The sequence below is a fragment of the Myripristis murdjan genome, chromosome 5 (genome assembly GCF_902150065.1).
Source record: "Myripristis murdjan chromosome 5, fMyrMur1.1, whole genome shotgun sequence".
Classification (NCBI taxonomy): Eukaryota; Metazoa; Chordata; class Actinopteri; order Holocentriformes; family Holocentridae; genus Myripristis; species Myripristis murdjan.
The window spans coordinates 15,919,018-15,942,198 of NC_043984.1; the positions used below are offsets into that span (position 1 = coordinate 15,919,018).

The 23,181-nt window shown below is 43.2% G+C and overlaps 1 protein-coding gene across 2 annotated transcripts in view; it reads right to left on the reverse strand.

Moving 5' to 3' along the window:
• Nucleotides 1–23,181, reverse strand: part of sema3fa (sema domain, immunoglobulin domain (Ig), short basic domain, secreted, (semaphorin) 3Fa) — a 56,247-nt gene that overhangs the window by 15,166 nt on the left and 17,900 nt on the right. For both annotated transcript variants that reach the window (XM_030051946.1, XM_030051945.1), the window contains exons 3-7: nt 7,950–8,110; nt 7,809–7,871; nt 4,176–4,295; nt 2,553–2,639; nt 944–1,037 (exon numbers count right to left, since the gene is read on the reverse strand). In XM_030051946.1, the coding sequence (XP_029907806.1) occupies nt 944–1,037; nt 2,553–2,639; nt 4,176–4,295; nt 7,809–7,871; nt 7,950–8,110 (525 nt within the window). The remainder of the gene's footprint in view (nt 1–943; nt 1,038–2,552; nt 2,640–4,175; nt 4,296–7,808; nt 7,872–7,949; nt 8,111–23,181) is intronic.

A 23,181-nucleotide genomic window follows, 5' to 3' on the forward strand; every position in this document is an offset into this window, starting at 1 on the left:
ACTATACACACTGAAACAGTTTGGAGGATGTGTCATTTCTCTAAAAATCAGAAAAATCAGAACAGTACATGGAGTGTCAGATATCAAATGAGACAATTATGTTTGACGGATTGACAGTGTTTCCCCACAATTTTATTGTACAGGGGACAAAAGTGTAACCAGAGCGTCTACTCTGTACACAGTGATGTGATATGAGGATAAAGTGGGAAATTGCCAGTAAAAAATTGAATGCAAAAAATCAGTTTCCAACAGGGGATTTCCAACTTGGTGTTGGTGTGGTATGTCTCTGTGTGCGAGGCAAACTACAGCTGATTTTCTTGGTGTACGCTTCTTAGTTTTGCTCAGGTCAGCTGAAAGTGAGCTGACATAGCACAGCACAATAGAGGGTCTTTTTCTCTCTCTCTCTCTCTTTCTCCCTCTCTTTCTCACACACACACACACACACACACATACACACACACACACACACAGGGCAGGGGGTCATTGGTCGACAGCCAAAACTGACCACCTGCAAGCTGCTGACAACACTAGACCACCTACTGACACGAGACACACACAGCTTCACAGTCTGACCAAATCACTGAACATATCAATAAACTTTCTATACGTTGATGTCATCTCCACTGTGCCTTGACAGCATAGGATGACAGTGTATGAGACCATTCCTAATGGTAAGATTTGTTTTATGGCGGGGTGGCTAATGCAATAGTGGAATGTGATTTTCTTCCAAGTAAACACTATTTCCATTTGAAGGAACCAGTATTTGAAATCAATAAGGTGAAGTTAATGGCTTAACGTAGGGTTTGTGCGGTAACAAACAGTCCTGTGGGGAGTGTACACACAATGAGCTGACTGGAAACCACAGGAAATACTGCAAACCTTCTTTTGTTTTTCCACAGAGAGCCGTTTAAATCTGTGCATACACAAGCAGAAAGGTACTTACTGATCAAAGCTGAGACGCTGTTGAGTTTGGGGTCATAAGGACATTTGCCTTTCCCAGAATCCACTTTGCCAGGCTCCAGACGGAAAATGTATTGCTGAAACAGCAAAGGATCATGAGGAATATCATTAATATTTTTACTGCTTCACATTTTCTATTTGGTAACAGATTTATTACATTTTAGAAATAGTTTTTGAAGTGTGGGAAAAATCCTTTTTGAATGATGCATACAGTATACAAGGCACAAGGCATATTCAGTGTGCTGTACTTATATGTTATCTGCAGTTTTAATTGTTTGGATGGCAAAAGTAGCATCAAACTGATAATGTAATTAGCTGCAGACCAGGTGTGAGCACCAACTCTACTGTGCTAAACAAGAGACACTCTCACAGCGCTATTAGACCTGGTGAGGGGAACAGAAAGCACACAAATCCAGTTATCAGTGAGATGGAGAGCTGGAGGGAAATGCTGAGAGCAATCCAAAACTCATCCACCATGCCTCTGATGTTAGTGGCTTGGATGAGAATTCATCATTCCACGGTGCAAGAGGACATCCTAAACATCTGTGTCAACACTGGGTATTTGTCTACATGGAGTTTTATCAAGTACTACAAAGCAGGCTGATGTTGTCTGGCAGGTAGGAAATGTGCAGGGGAATGCAGAGTAATGTACTGCAAAACAAATCTACAGCTTAACAAGTCATTCCCTCTCACATTCAGTCTGCAATAAAGTGTTTTTTCTCAAAGTCAAAATTGCTAGTGGGATGAGATAATCCCACTGTTTCCAGTTTCAATGCAAATATAACTATGTTGAAACATGGCAGAACAGATCACCTGATTCAAGAACATTTTGGGAAAAGGTGATTAGGTTTGGAAACAATTGGGATTATCTCAACCCACTAGAAGATTTTGCCACTGAATTTAAGGCTAAGTAAATTGTTATGATGCAGATTATTTTTACTGTAGAAAGATTTGCTTATAACCTGCTTTTGTACAGCTTTTCATAGAAATATGACTCAAAAATAATAGTTTCCTCTGATTTGAACTTATTTGTAAAAACCTATAACACAGTCTCAAGCCAGCAACTCTTAAGACAATTATGCATAGTAGACAGAAAGTGTTTTAGTCATTCCCTTTAAAAAAAAAACAAACATGCAGTTTGAGAAATATTTTTTATGGTTGCTATCTGGTGCTAGATCCAGTTGGGATGTGTCCTTCAACCACTGTGTCTGTGGCATGAATCCTAGCAGGCATCATCCCAAAAAAGCTCCACTGACACGAGACTAACACACTTACAAAGGATTCTTTTGTTTGCACTGCTACTGGAGGGAACCATTTATTCCACATTTGCAGGAGACACATTTCATAGTCAACATTTTGACAGCACAATTTGCTGGAGATTCAGAAGTTCAGCGTGTGGTCTTAACTGTTCCAAAATATATTTGAACCCAACATCCTATTAATATTTGTGCCAAGCGGCAACATGTGTCAGAATCCCAACATCTGTTTTTCTGGGAACAGCCACATGATCCCCGACCCCGTTCTGATTGAGCATTAAAGTTGTCCAGGTGGGCATCAAATTTAAGAGTCTTGCGAAACTCCCTACGGCCCACCTTTGCCTCCACAGGCCCTGTTGTGGTGCTGAAGTCTGCTGCCCGACTTGTTCTCCCTCCAGATTGGGGTGCCTGCAGATAGGAGGCCTAAAACAGAGACATGGCACAGTGGGCCATCTAATTACTGAGAACTTTCCATTAATAAAAACTCAACAGCCCCAAATGAACCAAAAGTCCCCTGATTGTGATCATGACAAAAAGAGAACGGAAAATGAGAAAGCCCAATAGGAACAAGGACCAGAAACAATTTGACTTGATGAAGACAGACAATTACCGAAGAAGTGGAGATAAAAGTGTTTCCATCAAGAAGAAGTAGACTGAGAAAGAGCCCAGTGGTTGACGTCCATCAGTTAGTAATTATATCCATCTGTGTATCAATTAGACTCAATGTCACACTGCTGAGGCTGCAAACTGCATGCGTTAATCGTGCCATGCCAGAGCAGAAAATCTAGAAACATTTGAGGAGTTATATCCCAAAATCACAAAATTGACATATGAGAAATTAGCCTATACCCTGTGCCATCTAATAAAATGAATGAATGATAGCACAACTTAAAACAAATTATAGTTATTTTTGAGGACAGTCATCAAACTAAGTCCTTGTTTGCCAAAGTGGTTTGATTGTTTCTGATTAGATCATCTATATTTTAGAGATATTCAATGATGAACATTACATGAGACATTTTTTTGGGACAAAGTATTTGGGTAAAGAACTTGGCAGTTAGATTACAAAAAAAAAAAAACTGTGGAAAAGGAGCTCTGAAATAGCATCAAGAAAAAATGAAACAGCGAGGAAGTCAAGGAAAAACCTGAGAGTTGATGGAGGACTCAACAAGCGTGAACCCCTGAGTGTATAACAAGTGCAAGAATTTCCGAACAAATGGTTTCTGTTTACATCTACTCTTACCAAGGAAAATCTTGTACAGCGTGAGGCAACATAGCTTTTGGGCCTAGGGGAGAAGCTGAATGACAAGAGACGGACTGGCCTTTACATTGAAATTTGAACCCTCCATTTGAATGGTGAGACTAAACAGGCAGGATAGTGGACGCGAGCGTGGACTGGGGACGGCAGCTGCTGCGGCTCCACATAGCTGTCGTGCTGGAGAAAGGGAAGTGATGGAGGCAGGGACAGTGGGAGGGGTGAGCTACAAGGCCGATGATGGATGAGAGGCTCCATCAGTAATGATGGCCTTTCAGAGGCTCTCAGACAGACAGAGATGGGCCACAGGCTCTGCTGCATGTAAACAGGTGAAGGGGGAGGGAGGACTGGGAAGAGGGAAGACATTTGCTTTAGATACACTGTCAACATGCTATTCCCATTGGTAAGAGAAGATTGGTGCTCCAACTATGTCTTTGGTATCTCACCTACAGCAATTTTGTGAAAATAATGGAGATCTACAGAGCACCGGCTATGAGGTTTCTCTTTGAGTCCTCCAGACCGTGAAACAGTGCAAATCGATGAAAACTAAGAAGCAGAAAATGATGGAAGAAAGAGAAGCCGAGGAGAAAGGCATAAAATGAGATTCCCTGACCCCACACGCTGATTGGCAGATATGATTTTAAAAGAAGTGGAGAGCGGAGGTCAAAGTGTCTCCACGGACGCCCGGCTGGGTCTTTGGTTACCTGCGACCTGTGTCCTCGGTCCACGTAGGTGCAGATGGGGTTGTACGCCCCCGTCCCACACACATACAGGTGGGTCCGGTTCCATGGCTCAATCAGGCGGATGAAGTTTCCACATTCCCCCTGAGCGAGAGAAAACAACTCGACAGGATTAGAGAATTATCCCTTTAGGTTTCTCAAATGAAAAACAATTCATGAAAATGAAAAGAAAAACAATGAACACAGAGTTACATAATACATAATGCCCCACTGGCGATTCATATCCCCTCTGCTAGCCTCAAAACCATCACATCTATCATTTCCACTGCTGGCTGGGTTGTCTGTTTGGCAGCGCTGTTCCCTGCCTCTCTGTGTTGGCCTGGCCAGGCTTCAGATCAGACCACATTGTTAGAGCAAAATGTTTCCAAACACCATGATTGTGTTGCAGAAACCAAGAAAATCAGTGCATCTGAGCTGTGAACTGCTGTTTGCAGGGGGATTTAGGGTAAATCCAATTCAGTGTACTGTCGCACTTAACAACTAAAAACATTTTGGTCAGACCAAACAAGACTGTTGTATCTAAATTTTTGGTTTTTCAAGACTCTGGGTTCTGGCACACCCACAAGACATCTGATGGCTAATGCAAGATTGGCTTGAAGTCCTTAAATTTGCATTTTTTTTTTTGTCCAAACAAATACTTATTTCAGCAATGCAGCTGTTTATATGAAGCATATGCTCCAGGGAGGTTTGTACAATGTGATACTTTATGCTTTGTCAAATATCTCATAATGTGTAATCTAAGACACGTATATCAACTTTTTTTTCATTTTTAAAAACCCTATGTGTGTTTTAGCCATGTCTATAGCCATTTAGACAGCTCTTAAATGTTTAATCGACAAAATATTGTTTAGTGGGAGCGTGGAAGTGCTGGTGAGGTTTGCCATTTTCTAATCTTGCTCTGTCTGGTCTCAATCCACCTAGACCAAACCTGTAACTACACACATATACAGGCTGATACCATCTCTGTTCAGATTTGACCCTGTGGTCGCTGTGGCTGTTTGTGACAGCTGGCAGAAAAAAAGGAAAAACATGTACCAGGCACAATAGAGATTGTGTGTAGGATGGGGGATGAGCAATTTTGGCAAATTATACACATGACAGATGCACATCTCAGTGATTTTGATGTGTGTGTGTGTGTGTGTGTGTGTGTGTGTGTGTGTGTGTGTGTGTGCGCGTTTGTGTGTTTACGCTTGTGTGCATGCGTATATTATTCAGTGCACAGTTGCACTCCCCCACAGAGAGCACAGTGGGGATGATTGCCTTTGACCTACCGCCTGAACCGACATCCCCTCTGAATTGCTTTTGAATTGTCATCATCTGTCATTCCCTAAAGAGCCGCCAGGATTGCCGAGATATCTCCCCGTGGCCAATTTTATTTCTTATTTTAGTGATGAAATTCAAACCCCACCTCTGACACATTCACAAACACACGCTAACGCAGACTAATACATGCACATGCACATATACAGAGGCCGATACAATGTAGCCAGAGGCGGTGAGAGGCGCGGGTCACCAAGCACACATAAATGAACATTCCAGTTGGATAAACAGCAGCCGGCGCTCTCACTACCAGCAGAGGAGAGCAGCATTATTAGCCACAGCCCCCCCGCCCCCAGTCCCTCTGAGCTCACCGTCCCTGCCCACACTCACTCGTAGCATGGGGGAGAGGTGTCTGTCTGTGTGTGTGTGTGTGTGTGTGTGTGTGTGTGTGTGTGTGTGTGTGTGTGTGTGTGTGTGTGGAGAGAGGGGGTGTTCAACATGTGTGAACAAATCAAATGAGAAGGGTCTGGTTTTCGATATGAATTTCAATGATGAATTTCAATCCAATCCTTGTGGGGCTACAGTGGCGGCGTCTCTTTGAACGAGCAAATCGTATTAACCCTTTAGACAGGTCTGGCGGTGCTGAGCTGTAGCGTCTAGTCGTAGTCTGGCCAAGTCAAGGTTAAGATAAAATAAAACGTGGCGTGTGAAGAAAAGAGACTATTTTCCGCTACAGATGGTTGAAACACAAAAACACTGCCTTAACAAGTAATTTAGTGTCATATTCAGTCTTTAAATCTTGCTTTTCTTGAAACAAGTGAAAACAATCTGCCAGAAGAGATGTGTGGATAAAATCTGCCAGGGATGAGATAAACCCACTTCTTTCCAACACAATTTCATTTGTTTCAGAATCCGTTATAGGAACAAATACAGTTCCTATAACAAACTGTGGCTGAACAAACATGTTGACACAAAGCAGATAAAGACACGTAGCATCAAGAGCATTTTGGAAACGAGTGGGATTATCTCACTCCACTGGCAGATTTTTCACGTCTTAATAGAAGCAAGAGTTGAACACTAAAGAGAAGACTAAATTCTTGCTGAGAGGCTTTTTTTTTCAGTAAAAGATTTAACGCTTTTGGCTACTGTAGGCAGGTTAGTGCATCAAATATGCTCTCAGTACTCAATGAACACTATTGAATGTTGCACTTCCCTAGTTCCTGCTAGTGCTTAATTGGTGGCAGCTGTATGTAATCAGCGATGCAAAGACAGTAAATAAGGGCCTCACAGCCTGTCACACATTGGAAGGAGCTTTAAAGGCCTCCTGCACTGACCTCATCACCACATTCAATTTTTAAGCATCTCTGAAAACACAGACTGAAAACACACTATGTCCTAAAATTACACACAATCATCCGTAACGATCATGATTCCAGACCAAATGAAGTGCACGGTTGTAGCAGGTCAAAGCGCACGGTGGTTTGCAGCTGTGGTTTTTCCTACTGACAGGAGTCTGTCTACTTTGCTTTGGGAACAAATCAGTTGCTTGCAAGGCTTGTTGGAAAATTTTGAAAGTGTTGTGCAGCCACTACACTGTTGGATGTTGTTACTTTTGAAATGTAAATGGTTAAAGGTTTCTGATGACCCATTTAAATGTAATAGTGATTGTGTCATCAAAGTAATGTAACTTATGAGAGCTGACTTCTTCTTGCAAAGTAATTGCCATTTTAAGTAATGGCAATTACTTTGCAATATTTTTCTACACACCTGTAATGGATTACAGTTACATTTATTTTGTAATTTAATTATGTAGCACCACTACATGTAACCCACTACTCTCCAAGCCCATACCTGCCAACATTCCCCATGATGCCCTCCTGTTTTGCTGTGTCTCCTGAGAAGCTGCCGTCATTTGCAAGGCCCTAAAATTTCATTATGTATAACACGAGTCAGACACGGCTCCATAAGGTTTGTACATTTGTCTGATGTTACACAAGTTGCCAGATCGTCGATGAAACCTACACATTCCACACACTACATACAATTTCAACCCATCTGTCACTGCAACCTGGCAACCCACAACCTGATTCAAAGGGTAATTGTGCAGTTGCTCTCTGCACAGGCAGGTGGGCCGGCTAACTTAGCTGTTGTGAAGCTAACTTAGCATGGCAGGACGGTGTCCCATCTAAAAAATCTAAATACACCCACAAATTTTAGCAGAGCTGGACAGAGGAGTTTTCATTTAGTTCTAACCTAAAAATTGGCAGGTATGGAAGCCTGGGTCATAGGAGACTTTAAGAGACTTTACTGTTCATGTTGTTCTATTTGAATACTTACGTTGGTGTCCTTCCCTGACAAGACACACTCTGTCTTCCTCTGCGGGGCCACAGGCCAATGGATCTGATGGAGAGATCAACAAGCTGCTTTAGACTCGAGTTCAGCACATCCAGATCAATGGCTGCACAGAATATTTCTTACTATGAGCGGCTCCTTGTTGATGTCGTGCAGATCCAGAGACAGGATATAATCCTTGCTGCCCACATACATGCGGTCGTGGTCCTCGTCCATGCGAAGAATCCGGTAGTCAGTCGAATTGAGCAGAAAGGAGAAGTGGTGAGCAGTGCCAGTGGACCGTAACTCTACAGAGGGGGAAAAGCAAAGGGAGAAGATAAATTATTTTGTTCAAGTCATGACCTTAATGGTAGAAACCACAAAGAAAAACTTAGAAACACAAACCGCACACGTAGTCACAAGAGATTTGCTTAGGCAGCTCACTTCTGGCACATAGATGCCTTCTTGTTTTGACAATGCTCTTCTTCCATTTTTTTAATCTCTGGAGGTGATGACAGTCCAAAATAAGCTATAACCTCCCAGATAAATTTCTCATTCTAAATGGGACACCCTTTGTCTCAGTTGGTCGACACACATAACACATAATGTACAATCATTTAATGCAAATTCTTTATCATTTAACATCCTTCACACTTGCCTAACTGAATCTACTGTAGCTATAAATTCAATTCACAAAGCGAGTTTACATGCAAGCACATTATCTATATCTGTTTTTCATGAGATCATGAACTGGCAAGTCCTGATAATGACTAAGTTGATACAATTTTAGTCTATTTGCAAAAGCATGGAGACAGAGCATAGGCAGACAACAGAGCACTCTGCTGTACGGCAAAGAGTAGAGCAGACTCAATTAACATTTGCCCGTGCTGGTTTCCCCACATTGGACCCATCTGCTATGGCATCACTGCTGGCGCACGGACAAAGTTTTAGCTGGAGTCACATTACACATCTTCGATTTCAAGGGGCCGAATCACAGACAATGTTCAGGACCTGGAAGTCTGACCCCGTGTCTCTTCCTCCACTTCCTCTCTTTACCCGGCAAACCGTGATGGAGATGGGATCTGCTGTGAGTTGTGTGCGGTGTTACATGTTTTCCTGTGAATTCTTCTCAGTGTGCACGACATTTCCCCATGACAGTTTATTCTCACATTGCATCTGCACACTGCCACATCTCTGCTCCTCTAAGGCCTCCATTTCACTGTTAAAACTATTTGCAAATAAAATTGGTCTCCAATGGTTCACATATGGTGCTGCTAATGGCATATCACTAGTCTGTGTGTGTATATGTGTGTGTTCCTGAGTAACACCAGGGGGGTGAGGGCAGATAAGTGGGGATCTGGTGTACATATCCCCACAGAACAGCTTTGTCCCTCTTCTCCCATTACCTCCCGAGCTGTCAGAGAATCTGATAGGTCTCTCTCTCTCTCTCTCTCTCTCTCTGCTGACATCTTATGTATTGCATTTAGAGCTACATATGAGGCCTGGCTAGAGTTATTTGTTATGATCACTATTGTTGTGGCCTTACTGTTTATCATAGGCTACAAGCTCTTGTATCACTGCAGACTACTTGAGACAATGCATAACATATTTGAGACATGTTTGTTGGAGAGTTGCTAGGCTGTACTAAAATTGCAACAGTAATTCTATTGGGTAATGGGTGCCTCTTTCCCATGAAGATGTGGCACTGGCAAGCAAGGGTGCATTCAAATATTTATTCTATTTGTATGAGCTTATTGGAAAGCGGGGGTCTCTTTTCAGCTGCAGGACGTGGGACAAAGGCTCATCAAATGCAGGACTATCCTGCACAAATTGGGACGTTTGGTCATTCCAGAAAAATGCCTCCAATGATATGCTCCATAGCATCGATGGGAGAAAGCCTGAAAGTGATGAAAAAAAGAGAGTCCCTACAACAGCTTTCCTATCTCACAGGGAAGCAGAGAGTCTGTTTACTCAGATGGAATATGAGAGAGCATAACGTTCTCCACTGTAGACGTACAGTGGAGGACATGTTGTAACACTCACATGAATCCTCTGCCAGAACGCTTGTCAGCTGCTACTGTTCAGGAACTGTGAAATGCTGTTGTCATGGTGTAGCACCACGGCATGCAGCAGGCAGATAAGATGGAGAATATGAATGGACACGGCCATCACTCGTATACATCTCATAAGGAGTGCATATTCCTATGTACAAAGACAGGAATATTCATAGGCACGCAAGCACAGGTGCAGGCACGGCAGCCTGATGATGAGTCATATCCACACTGGATACCTTATCCCAGCCAACCACACATAGACACAGAGGAACATCCTTGTCTTAAATGGTTGATGCACATAGTAATGGAAAAGCCCCCTCCTCTCTCTTCCTCCAGTAACACCCCATCTAGTGTGTCTTCCTTGTGTTGTTGTCAGTTCAGGCCATGGGCAGGATTCCAGGGCAAACCTCACCCACACACCCAGCCAACTAGCTCCTTTGGCAGGGCCAGCGGTGGAAGGATACCGGAGACGGCAGCTTCAGAGACACCGGACGTCACCAGCTGACATCCCACATTCATCACCTCGGCACTCAGATTGGCACTCAGGGTCATTTTAACGGGAGCCCACTGGCGGTAACAGGCTGGCACAAGTCAGACAGGGCTGAGGTCACTATTAAGTTCAAGGTCGAAGGGGAGACAGAGACTAGACAGACGAGACAGACAGGCAGGCATATGTGTTGTACCATATTACAGACAAGCACTGATCAAAACACATTATCAGTCACCGACGACCAGGTTGAAGTTTCTGACAACCTGTCATGTTTCTCGCTCTTTTCCACTGACTTTGTCCCAGTCTACCCATTACACAGGATCATTTGATCAATACCTATCATTTTTGGAGTAGACCTCAGCTAATCCTCATCAAATTGACCCATCTGACCTCACTGGAAACACAGAGATAGTGACAGACCACAGCCAGTAGAGCTGGTGGGTCCTCAACTCTTTGTAAGAAATGGACTGACATGAGCATATAAGATTGTTTGCCTGATTACAGCAACAAAAAAATCCACTACAGCATCACAAATAGTGAGAAAATCTACTGTGATACAGAGATATGGTGACAGTGTCAGAGCCTGCCAAAAGCTAATTTGACAGTTAATGAAATCTACAACTGAAACATGTACTATCAGCTTGTAATTGACGTCAAAGTAAATTAGGCGATACATTGTCTAAATAGTATAATTACTGCCATAGTTTACACTGAACATTGCTTTTCTTCTGTGGTTTGTGTTGCAAGTTGGATATGTCATGTAATTGTATTTTGGAAAGCTCCGTGCATTCAGCAACCATCTTAAAATATACACTGCTCCTTCCTCACTTTCTTTTCCAAAGTAAACTGCCTTTTGAGAATCAAAGACCATTAATGGAAAAGTCCTATGCTTGTTTAACAATATAGAAAGAAAGAAAGAAAGAAAGAAAGAAAGAAAGAAAGATAGAAAGAAAGAAAGAAAGTCTTGGCAGAAGTCTGCTATCTGCATTCCTGGTAACTCATCGCATAGTACTGGTAAACACGGCATATGTCTTTAGTTTCAAAGAGGATGAAAATAAAGCATTAAGGCTTGCAAATCAACAGCAGACCCAAGTACTCTGCATGAAACCGGACTGGAGTTGGGGAAAAGTAGATGGGTGGTGTGTGTGCGGTACGAAACCTCATCATGATACCCTGTCTTGCATCCAATCCTTCCTCTAAACCAGATAATGTTGCAGTGCAGGGGAATGGTAGGGGGATGACTGCTATGGCACATAATGGATGAACGCTAATGGACTGAACACAAGTAGCAGCCAGGACTCAGGCATCCAAGTCCATGTCTGGCTACTTGGAAGCTTACGCCTCAGTATCAGAGTAGGATCTCTTACACCTACAGCATGAAGGACTCATTTTCAATCACATCCCTTAGAGCCACAGGCTATGTTTTTGTTTCAGGAAAAGTGCCATCACTATATATGTCTTATAGTGCTTATTATCCTCATTCATCATGCCATTTTGATGTGTGCAAATTAGCAGCAAATCGTGCAAGAGAAATATTACTTTCGTTGCAACCTCAGGCATGCTACAACACACTTCCCTTGAAAATAATGCCTTTGGCGTGGTGAGATAAGGGCTAATGTATAATAACAGTCTGCTTCGTATCATAGATACACTCTGTTGTCAGCACAAATTCATTTTCTCAATAGCGGCCCTGTCTGTTGCAGCTCAGGTTTGATACTCTGTGTCTCTAAAGGTAGGAAAAATGCTAGAAGCAAACCATGGCCTTGACATCGTGTTACAAGGTATTATTAAAAACCTACTGGCGATAGTAAATCCAGCAATGACACTGCAGGACATAAGTTTCTGCCCATAAGGACCATAGAATCTGGTCTATATCACTGAGGTTCACAGCAAGGCCTGTAATAACTACCAGACTCACTGGCAGACCGAGCAAAATTCCCTCTCTTCCTTTCTTTCAAGTGTTTGTGTGTCTTTCAAATGCAGTAAAACAAATGAACTGAAATAAAATGTGATGCCCTTAGTGAAGATCTTATATTTAGATAAAGCCCATCATCTCCTCTTATACTGCAACCCCAGAATGAAAAAGACATCTGCTGGTAAACTGAGCCTTTCAGTCTGTCCACCTTTTGACGTGAGCCTTCTGCACTCTCTGGTCACTCTCTGCTCTGATGGGCGGCCAAACTATGAGGCCCGTTGGCCAGGTTTGCCGCTGGGTGCAATGAGTCTGTGTCACCCCCACATGGGCAACAGTGACCCCAGTTATGTGCCTTTGAACAGCTCCCAAACTCAGCCAACGCTCCTCTACCAGCCACTATCAGACTAGGAAATCTCGCCTTCCTCTACTTCTCTCTTTCCTGTCTACCCGCCGGTGTGTGTGTGTGTTTTGGGAGGAAGGGAAGGGGGGTTTGTGGGTGCAGTCGGCAGAAAATCCCATATACCTGCCCAGGCATCCCCGGCATGTTGCCTAAATTCCCCGTTCTCCTCATCTTCACATTCTCGTAAAGGAGAGGTGTGGCCTCACCTTGCTTCAGCTTGTCTCCAGCCATGCATGCATGAATGTGTGCAAAGACAGATCTCTTTACCAACTGGCTGGAAGTGGACATGGAAAGACATACATGGTGTACATAGCTGCATATATTCATGCGATGGCTAAATGGTCACATAGAGTCAAACACCGAGATGTGTGTGTTATTGAGTGCAAAATGAAAAGTGCTTATTGAATATTTGGGTCTCATGCGTCTTGTAATTGGTAGTGCACAGGACAGCGAGGACATCGGGGACATCAGAGGAGCTGAGTGGGAGGTGGGAGGCCTTATCAGCTAAACCTGTCGCAGCTTTGTGTTTGCCTCCCATCAACACCTCATAATCAGCCTCTCACCACCCACTGGGGCCAGGACTATTGACTCAGTACACATGTCACAGGAGCTGATTGCTGCTTACCTGTGCCTGTCAAGGAGAAATAATTGGCACCAGATTATGTCTTATCTCTGAGCTTCCGGATGCTGTCACTCAGATGCTCTTCACGCTTCTTTACCGCCGACACACACACACACACACACACACACACACATTGTCTGTGCTTGTGTGCGTATGTGTATGTGTGTGTAAATAGAAATAGTGCTGTAGAAGCCTCTGATCCTCACATCAAATCAGGGACACCTGTCTCCCACTGCACAAATCAAGAAGAGAGAAACATTGATTTGAGCAGTGAGTTCACTTCCTGAGTGGAGACAAGAGATTATAACAAATCTATTTCTGCTGTTTCAGATGACAGGAAAGGTTAATTAAAGCATCGGGAGTAGAGGAGGATCTTCAGCTGACAGTGAAGGTCATGTAGTTTCCTCAACTTCTCCCTCTCCGGTCTACACACCTAACCTTCGTACATTTTGTGTTTTGCATATAGGAATCAGAGCAAGATATAGAGGAATTAAGAGTAGAATGGAGGAGTTTGCAAGACTTTTGATTTGCCTTGCACCTCAAGAGTAAACCTACTGACGTTTCAAATCTAATGTTATGTAAAAATATCATATGATTCTCCATGAAAAATACATGTAACTATATTCAGCTGTTTGTTGTTCTTTGGATTAGGGTTGGTCTATATGGACAAAATCTAATAGCATCATAACTTTGACTCATTTTTGTGATATTGTGACAGTATCATTAGTAATAATTAGTAATCATTAGAGGCAAATCATAGAATAGCTAGAATAGTCAAATGGAAAAATGCATCCCTTTACTGAAATGCAGACTTTCAAACCAGGAAAAGACACAAAATCACGATTAATGTAATATTAATACATTGCACAACCCTTCTTTGGATGTAGATTAGAATGCACAGCCGGTATAAACCAATAATGTGATTACTAAGATTCAGATTAAGATCGAGATTCTGGGGCGAACCTGGCAGTACTGTCAGAAGCAAATACCACTGAGCCTTACGTGCCATTCGCTCAACACACACTGCCATGGACAGCTGCCTCCAACAGCCCTGCAGGGCCACAGGTGAAAGGTTAGAGGTCATGAGGGGTCTGAGGTGAAAGCTCATCCTGGCCTTTTACACACTTCAGCATAATCAGGATTATCTCTGGGGGGTCAGGGTGCCCGCTCCAAGCCGGGTCAGGAGGGAGAACAGGGGGTCAGGGTGATACAAGGGTGGGATGTTTTGAGTGGAGGAGGAGAACGGGGAAAGGAGAGGAAGACACGCCTCAGTCGCTAATAAGAAATGCTCAGAGGGGGAGAAGACACTACCCCAGTTGTGGGAAAATGCAACACAAGACATGGATACACTTAATGTTGTAGTAAAACAAAGCTTTTGATCCAGCCCTTACAATCCTGTTTTGCGCTGGCTCATGTAAACATAAATAAGGAAAACTTTCAAACTAAATTTTTTTTTATCACACCTCCCCAAGAATACCTTTCACTTTCCACAGACAAATACACATGGAGATGCCAAGAACGATGAGATATCCATATTCATGCAGAGCTGTTAATGCCATAAAGTCCTGCCTTTCAGCAGATCAGCGAGTCGGTCTGCCTGGCTCCCCTTCTCTGTAACAACTAATCCCTGGGTTTTGGAGAACATGGAAAACACTGGTTGGTTCCTTGCTTTGTTTACCAAACGCTCTATCCCCGGGTGCAGTCTGGGCCCGTGGCTAGCCATTGTATGCACATGTGTTTGTGTGTATGTGTGTGTGTGTGGGATTGGGGTCGTGCAGATGCTGTGAGCCTCTGTAATGATGATGAAGTTGTGTTTGTTGTTGTAGCTGTGCTGCGGTTGGCAGTGGGCTGGTTGAGGAGAGTTGTGGTGGCTGTGTGGGCTGACGGTGGTGGTCAGCGGTGACATGGCAGGTTAGAGGGATTAGGGGAGGGCTGAATAATGAGATGGCGCTGGTGTGAATGAGTGAAAAATCCTCCTCTCCCTGGCTGACCTCTGACCTGGCACTTAGAATAAACTCTCTCCCTCTGTCAGCTGCACCAACACAGACACTGGTCGCACACTGAAGAATCTCTTCATGCTCATCTATGGATATCTTCTAATCCTCTCCTTGATCCACTTTGTCTCCTCTTAGAAATTTGCATAGCCCCAACTTGAGCCCGGCTGTCAATAGAGCCACGTTAGATCAGTTCTGTCCTCTTTTCTCTGATTTTAACCAGGATTGAACAAGGAGTCATTTTAAGCGTTTCCTCCAGTATCAAGGTCACGGCCAATGTAGTGCTAGCTGGGGGGCAATGAGAAGGTAATTAGGAGGTAAATTTAGAGAGACCATTAAGAGCAAGTGTTGACTCAGGGTCCACAGGGGACAGCAGCCACCTCTACCCTCTCATGGTGTTCCACTCTCCAGTCCAACACTGGGAATCTAGTACACTCTCTCTGGTCATTTTTCATCCACAGCAGCAAATGGTGTGGTAGAGGGGTGAGAATGGACGAAGGAGTCCCCAGAGTCGAAGGAGTCTGACATCAAACCTAAGAACTTCCATTTATCAAGGCAGGCTGGGGGAGAGCTGTGGAAACTCTGAAGCCCTGACGCAGAGCTCTTCTATACAGCCAACGGAGAGACTGAGATCCCCAATTCTGCTGCTGAGGGGGCAAGAAACCAACTTTCTCAACTTTCCTCCTTTTTAAAACACAGTTCACAAAGACACACAGAGGCTCTCTGATGCGTATTCTCATCATGTGTTGGACAGTGGACAAAACAGCCATAGTGCGTGCCCCAAAAACACCCCAAAACACTGACAGAGATCTCAGCTGCCAACTTCGGTAGAGAGCAGAAGTGAAAGGAGAGGAGTGAGAAGTTGTTAAACATTGTGTTTCCCCCCAGAAGAGAGCAGCACCGGGAGTACTCAACACACAGGGCTCTTGCAGTCATTTTCCAATTTATGCACAGGGGGGCACATAATACACCTTGCATGTGCTTTCCAGGGAGCTGATCAATAGTTTACAAATCAGCATTACACAAAAATAGGTTAGACAGAACAAAGCTGCATTAAGGATGTTGTATTTAAGATTTTCATTACATGCATGAGTCAAATATTGTCCTGTAAGCTGACATAAAGACAATTGACGCTGTTCTACATCATCTCCTAGCTGCTTTCTATTAGAATATTTGGGTTTCTCCTGTTGCTGCTGCTTTTCAAGTGTCCAAATACTGAAAATCCCCCTGCTAGATGTCCAAAAAAATGTACAAAGCAGTTCTTTGAGACTTCAGATTTTAACATGCGTGTTTTTTGTGCAAGCACTGGAATACGTCTTTACCGCAGGCTTGACAGCAGTACTTTATGTTGATGAGAAAAACATACACATTACAGAACATGTCTCTCGATTTTATGTAGACATCTTACAGGATCAGATTTAACCTTAAACACTCACCCAGATAATGTTAACCTACAGTTGGTGCTGTGTTAATGACCACGGTCTAGGAGGTGGTTCTTGCATATTACATAAGTCAAAATACTTCCTCACTCTGGTTATTTTAATCACCGATTCAGTTGAAAGATTTCGGTGATGGCCAAAGTCAGATAAGCAAAATCCCGCTTCCTATTTCTCAAAATCAAAAATGCTCATCTCTCAGTGAGGATTGATGGGGAAACGGGCTACTATCTCAATGAAACATCTGCCACTTTCCTGTCCTGCATCAACCTCCTCAGATTGTTTAAGCATTTCCGCCAGGCTTGTACACCATCCAGAACAGAGTGGGGGAGATTCTTTGAAGGTGTTGTCATGGCAGCTCTACAGAGGAGTGTGCTATCCCCACCTATATCTCAAATCTCCCTCTCTATGGCTGGTTAATGCCATTTCAATTTATCTCCCAGCTTCCTCTGACACCTTCCCTTTCCTTTGGCTTGTCTGATCCTGCCAGCATCCACTAACTCCCCGTCTGCATACCAACCCATTGAGATAACACATGCCTACTTTTGTTGATGCCTTTCCTCCTTTCTTTAGCACCCAGCATGCCACAGGTGGAAGAAGCAGGGTGATGAGGGAAAATGTGTGCATGATGTGTGCAGTAATGATGTATTTTGCCACAGCTGTTGAGGTGTATGCTACCCATTAATACACAAGAGTTCATATGCAAAAGATAGATATCTCCTGTTGTTTTCATTTCCACAAACCACGCTTTTTCCCCTGATAATATAAAAACATAATACTAGCATGATAGTTCATTGGCTTTTGCGACAGTTTGAGGTTTTGGATTCAGAAAGTATGCATTATATACATCTTTTTTTTTATTATTCTTTAGGAATGGCCGCATTTCCGTTGTTGCCAATGAAATCTTCTGACATGAGCCTGAGGAGAGAGGGTTGTTGATTGACAGGTCTAATAAAATTCAACCAGCCCACACAGCTTTGGATGAATTGAGCTCATGGAAAATGTAGTAACTCCCTTTGTTAAATGCAATGTGTAGAGCCAAAAACACATCATATGGGCCTGATTCCCTTCTAGACTTGAAAAGAAATGGTCAATTAAAGGCCCGCGATGTGAATATGAATCTGCCCCCAGTTCCATTACAATGACACGCCAGGCCAGCTCGTTTTGCTCAGGGGTCACCAGCATCTGTGAGGTTATCATACAACAAGCTACTAATGGGCGAGTGCCACAGGCCCATCTGCCTCCACATGGTCAACAGAATACGGCCTGCCCTGCTGCTGCATACACCCACTTGACCCCCATGACTCCATTAAACAAAGGCAGGGTCACCCCCGACCAGGTACATGTCAGCAGAGAGCCCTGGTCTAGCCTGCTGCACTAATGCCGTATGACAGGCAGAGGACAACCAGATAATGTTCAACAATAAGGTGGCTGGTTGTTGAGCAGCGTGGCGTGGTCTTAAGACGGGGTGTCAAAGTCAGAGCCTGCGGTGCGGGGCTGCCCATTCATCTGACAGGCTTTGTGCTCATTTAAGCTTTGCCACAAAGACGGAGACAGGCACGCAGACCCATGAGACATCAACGCTCTGCTCATACACATGAAATCAGGCGCCATGAGAAAGATAAAATTACTTCCTTAATGAGAATCACTCAAACTTTATTTCTACTGAGTCTGCTGCACTGTCAGTCATTTTTCATGACAGTCTGACGGTGTAATTTGTGTCTCAGTGGGTCATTTCTAATTTAACTCATTTCCATACAGTCTTTGATGCATTACAAAGCTATGCATGACATCTCCTGTCATACACAATATGAGTATTTGCTCTGCTAGTCACCACTGTAACCCATGGTTGATTGACACTTCCATGAGCATGGTGGAGGTCAAGTTTCTTTACAACACACTCCCCAAAGAGGAGTCCTTTTGCAAACAGATCAAACATAACATTCCTGTAGTAATCCATTCCATTAGTGGCAGACTGTGCACCAGTAAACCAACAGATCAATACAGCATCGACCAAGCCAGATGATTCTGAGGATAATTACACTCAGGGCACAAACTCTGCCTGTCAAGTCTTTTAAACTCTGCAACCATGACCTTGGCTAACATAATAACTAACAACTCAGATTCCTGAGTCAACTCAAAACCAAAACATAGAGATAGTTCCTGACAAGTTATTACAGGTAACTCATGGGCTGTTGTTTCTTGGTAAGAGCCCAGATTCAATATTATGCTTTCCTTCCTATGGGTCTGGGTTAGGCAGCTTGAGGCAGCTTCAGAAACATGAGCCGTATTTTCTCATGTCTCATGCCTTATTAGGTCTGAGGCCATGGTTTGACTTGTTCTGCTTACACTGAGGACCCTGCATTATTGACCTCCCCACAGACTTAACTTGACTTAAACAATGGCACCTTTATCTGGGTGTCTATTTATTTGCCTTTCTGTTTGTCTGTAATCCATCAGCCCTTTCCTTATTGACTCTTTTCATGACATGATCAGTAGCCTGCAGGAAATCACACTGCAGACAAACTGATGATCTATACGAGGAATCATCATGACAACCTTGACCAAATACATCAATATCTATATTGTGATGACACTGTAGGAATGACTATTGGCGCCTTCATAAGATATTTACTCAAGAGATTTTTGGCAAATAAGTATTAGTAATGTGGACATGATGACTAAGCAGGTGGAAACAGAACAGCTACTGTAATGCAGATTTCATAACCAGCCAAAAACAAACCATATTCAATATTGCGATATTATGATATCCAAAATTCAGAGGATATCAGGTCTCATATCACAATATCAATATATTATCAATATATCACCTACTTCAGATTTCTTCCTTTCAACCATGACTGATTTTGGCAACCGCTTCCAAGTACAGCAGCAGGGACACATTTAAAACAGTTTCATGCCTAAACACACACACACACACATACTCACACACATTTCATTTGAAAAATTGAGTGAAATGCAGCAGGAATAGATTGGTGAGAGCTAGAGGAGGAATGGAAGGTAGTGAGACCGACCGGTGGGAATTATTGGCTGGATGCTGGCAGTGACAGAGCTTTCCTGGAGGAGGACCATTTTGCTGTCTGCCTGTTTGGCATGAATGGGAAGAGAGGGGAGAGGAAAGGAGAGGAGAGGAAAGGAATAAGGAGAAAACAAAAGGAGAGGGGGATGATGAGGCAGAAGGCTGTCAGTCAAGGGCGTTTGAGTTTTCTTTGTGGAAGAGTGGCTGCACGAGGGAGGTGATGCTAGTGGGAATGGAGGGAGTGGTGGTGGAGGGAGACTGGGCAGAAGCTGGGGGGGAGGGGCGGCATAAAGGAATGCAGACAGTGGGAATGCTGTAATTGTTATGGAAATAGTTGAGGTCGGGAGAAAACAGTGAAACTGTAATAATTGCAGGAAGAATGTGATATGAAACCCTGCGTTAATTATATAGCTATAATGATACCTTTGTCCCAATTAGTGTACAACTGTCAAAATCTAAAAATAACTCCCCGGGTTATATTTTTCCACTCTTGCAGTTCTGCCAACACATGCAATCTCTTTTTTTTTATTGCCAAAGAGTCTTTGAAGATGATAATTTGAGAAATTGACAGCGCATCTTATCAGTAGTGTGAAGAAATATGTACATCACACAGCCATACAACAGTTGCAAAACCACATTGCTGTAATAAGCAATTAACCAACAGGATATTGGGGATAAGCGTAATCTCATGGGACAGCAGTCCAGTTACTGCACTTAATGCTTCGTGTTTCTCGCCGAAGTTTTGGAGGCATGCTTGTTCACGTACCCTCAGAGAAAGGAAGTACTAACTACCGTGTATGACCACGAGGAGTATTGCGTGTAACGAGGACTTTTCAAACATACGTGGCCTGAACTACTTTCAAATGAGGGAGCTACACAGAGAGTAATTGCAGGCTAACACTACCATTTACATTCCAATGGGGTAAATATGTGCTTTGAAAGGAAAAATTGTCATTCAAGATGAAACATGTTGGCAGCCATTACATCTTCAATGGATAATGTGAATTGTCTGCTATGGGCAGGCCCCACTCTCTCATCCTACTCTGCAATTAAAGTAATGCTACCCAAGGTCAGACTGACTGACAGGCTGACAGACCTATAGATTACTGTCTGTCTGTGTAATCCACAGCCTTTTTACTCCCCTTGCTGACTGACATACTCACTCCTCCCATTTAAAACACCAGCGCTTGTTGATGTGGTGGCTTTCATGTTTGATGGACAGATGGGACATCCTACCCCATGACCCCCTGGCCTTTTTGTCACCCATGACCATAGGGGTCAGTGTGCAGTGAAGGGCTGTTTGGGGCCAGTTGGGAGAGGATTTTCAATTGCACCATTTTTTTTTTTTTTTTTTTGGGGGGGGGGGGGGGGGGGGGGGGGGGGGGGGGTTATGCAACCTTATCAAGTCCAATAGGTGTAATCCATTCCATCCATGTCAATATGAAAAACTTCCAATTCCAGTTCCAATTCAAAACTGTTAGATTTACAGTCAGATCAAGTTTACACAGATTTACATGTCTTGTTAAAGATGGAGAAGAAGCAGCAAACCCAAGCTTGTTCAGCAGCATAGAAACTGATACTGGATAACCACACTACAAGATAACAGTCTGCACTGCAGGAACCACAGCAGGGCCTCTGGTTCACATAAATTCTTCCTCTCATTATTACACTGCAATTACTGGAAAGCAGGCATGAAATCAGCAAATAAGAGTGTCCCTTGCTCAGATTAAGAGCTTTATCAATTATATGCACCGAGTGGAACAAAAACTCTATGCAACCAAATACTGACAACAGATCAGAAAATGGCTATAATTTCTTGGGCATGTTATTGTTGGCTGTTCTGCTCAGTGAGAGTCAGTATGTGCATAACTGGAGAAAGATAAGCAATGTTGAACTGACCTTTCAAACACAGTTGTAGAGTCATAGCCAAGAATATTCTCCTGTTACATGATGAGATTTAGCTGACATTTTAGCTATAAACATGCCTTCTGTCTCCATGTCAGGCACAGATGACGAAATGATGCAGCATATTCGAAACAATAGCGGCTGCAACTTATAACCGGCCTGTTATTCTATGAAACTCTGCAATTCCTGGCTATTAGGCACACACTTACACTGCCACTTTGGAGTTTTCTCACTTACGCAGCTGTGTGGGAGTTGCTCAGACAAGTTTGACATAAGAAAGCATTAGTTGGGAGTATCTGTTTTGTTTGTTTGGTATGACAAAGATTGCAATGAAGAGAGAGTGGATAAGAGATAGAGAGGAAGGCATGAGTGATTGTTTTATCAGTTGGAAAGCGAGAAACATGCGTGACAGCGGTAAATCTTGGTCACAGTTCCTCCATCCTCAGTCAGGTGGGGTGTTGAGGAAGGCCAGTGATTGCACAGACACATGGAGGCTAAAAACCGCCTTATCTTACAGTGTCATACCTTGTCATAAATCAGTGCGCAGCCATCCGCTCTGCACTGATAAGGCAGCCAAATACACACACACACACCAATCCACGCCGGTAATAGAGAGAGACTTTTCTCCTACCTGCATTTATAAGTGACCGCTTTCTCACTCACACTCCCTGCCCAATCTTTGTTATCTATCAGATTTGAACAGCGGACAAGGTATTTTTCTTCTTAGGGCCTGTTTGTTTGCAGCTTGCCAGATTTTCTCTTACAGCCTGTCCAGGAGTCTGGTTGTGATCATCCTAAGAACGGGTGAATCACTGTCAACATTACCACAAAGAAACGATACAATCAAGTCTTTTGATCATCATGCAATCAAGTCCTGCATTCTTCAATCGTGGAAAAATATGTAGGGACAAAGCCTTACTTTAAACTGATTTTTTTGGAGTAACTTTGGGTCATTGCAACAGGACTGCTGTGCGCAAGCATGCCAGTCACGGTAAAGTCTGGGCACATTTGTGAGACCTCGTGAAATGCTTTATGATCTTAACGAAGTATATTATATTATTTACATTTGTGAAAGACAGATATAAACTATTAAGAATTAATATCTTCAACGAATCAAATGGCTCACATGATCAATGATACCCGAATATGATCTGATGGAAAGCAACAGCTCTTTTTTGAATTTACATCAGGTTTGCTGAACTAAATTGAAAACATTCAGACTAGCCATTGCCCTGGATTGAGAAATCCTTTCCCCCAACTTGATTCATCAAGTTCGGGCTGTTCCCTCCTTTTCTTGCAACATCCTTGTGTACTCCTGGATCAATGAGAAAAAAAGACCTGCATGTTTTGTGCCAAACTACTGAAAAAAAAAGGTTGCAGCTCTCAGGTTTCTTGGGGAAACCATCAGCAACACAGAACAATGCAGCTGATGGCTACAGTGCACAGTGCAGTACAGAGGCCAAAAGAAACCTGAAGTCGCTGTTGTTTTTATGGTCTAATTTGCTCATAATGCAACGGTTTGT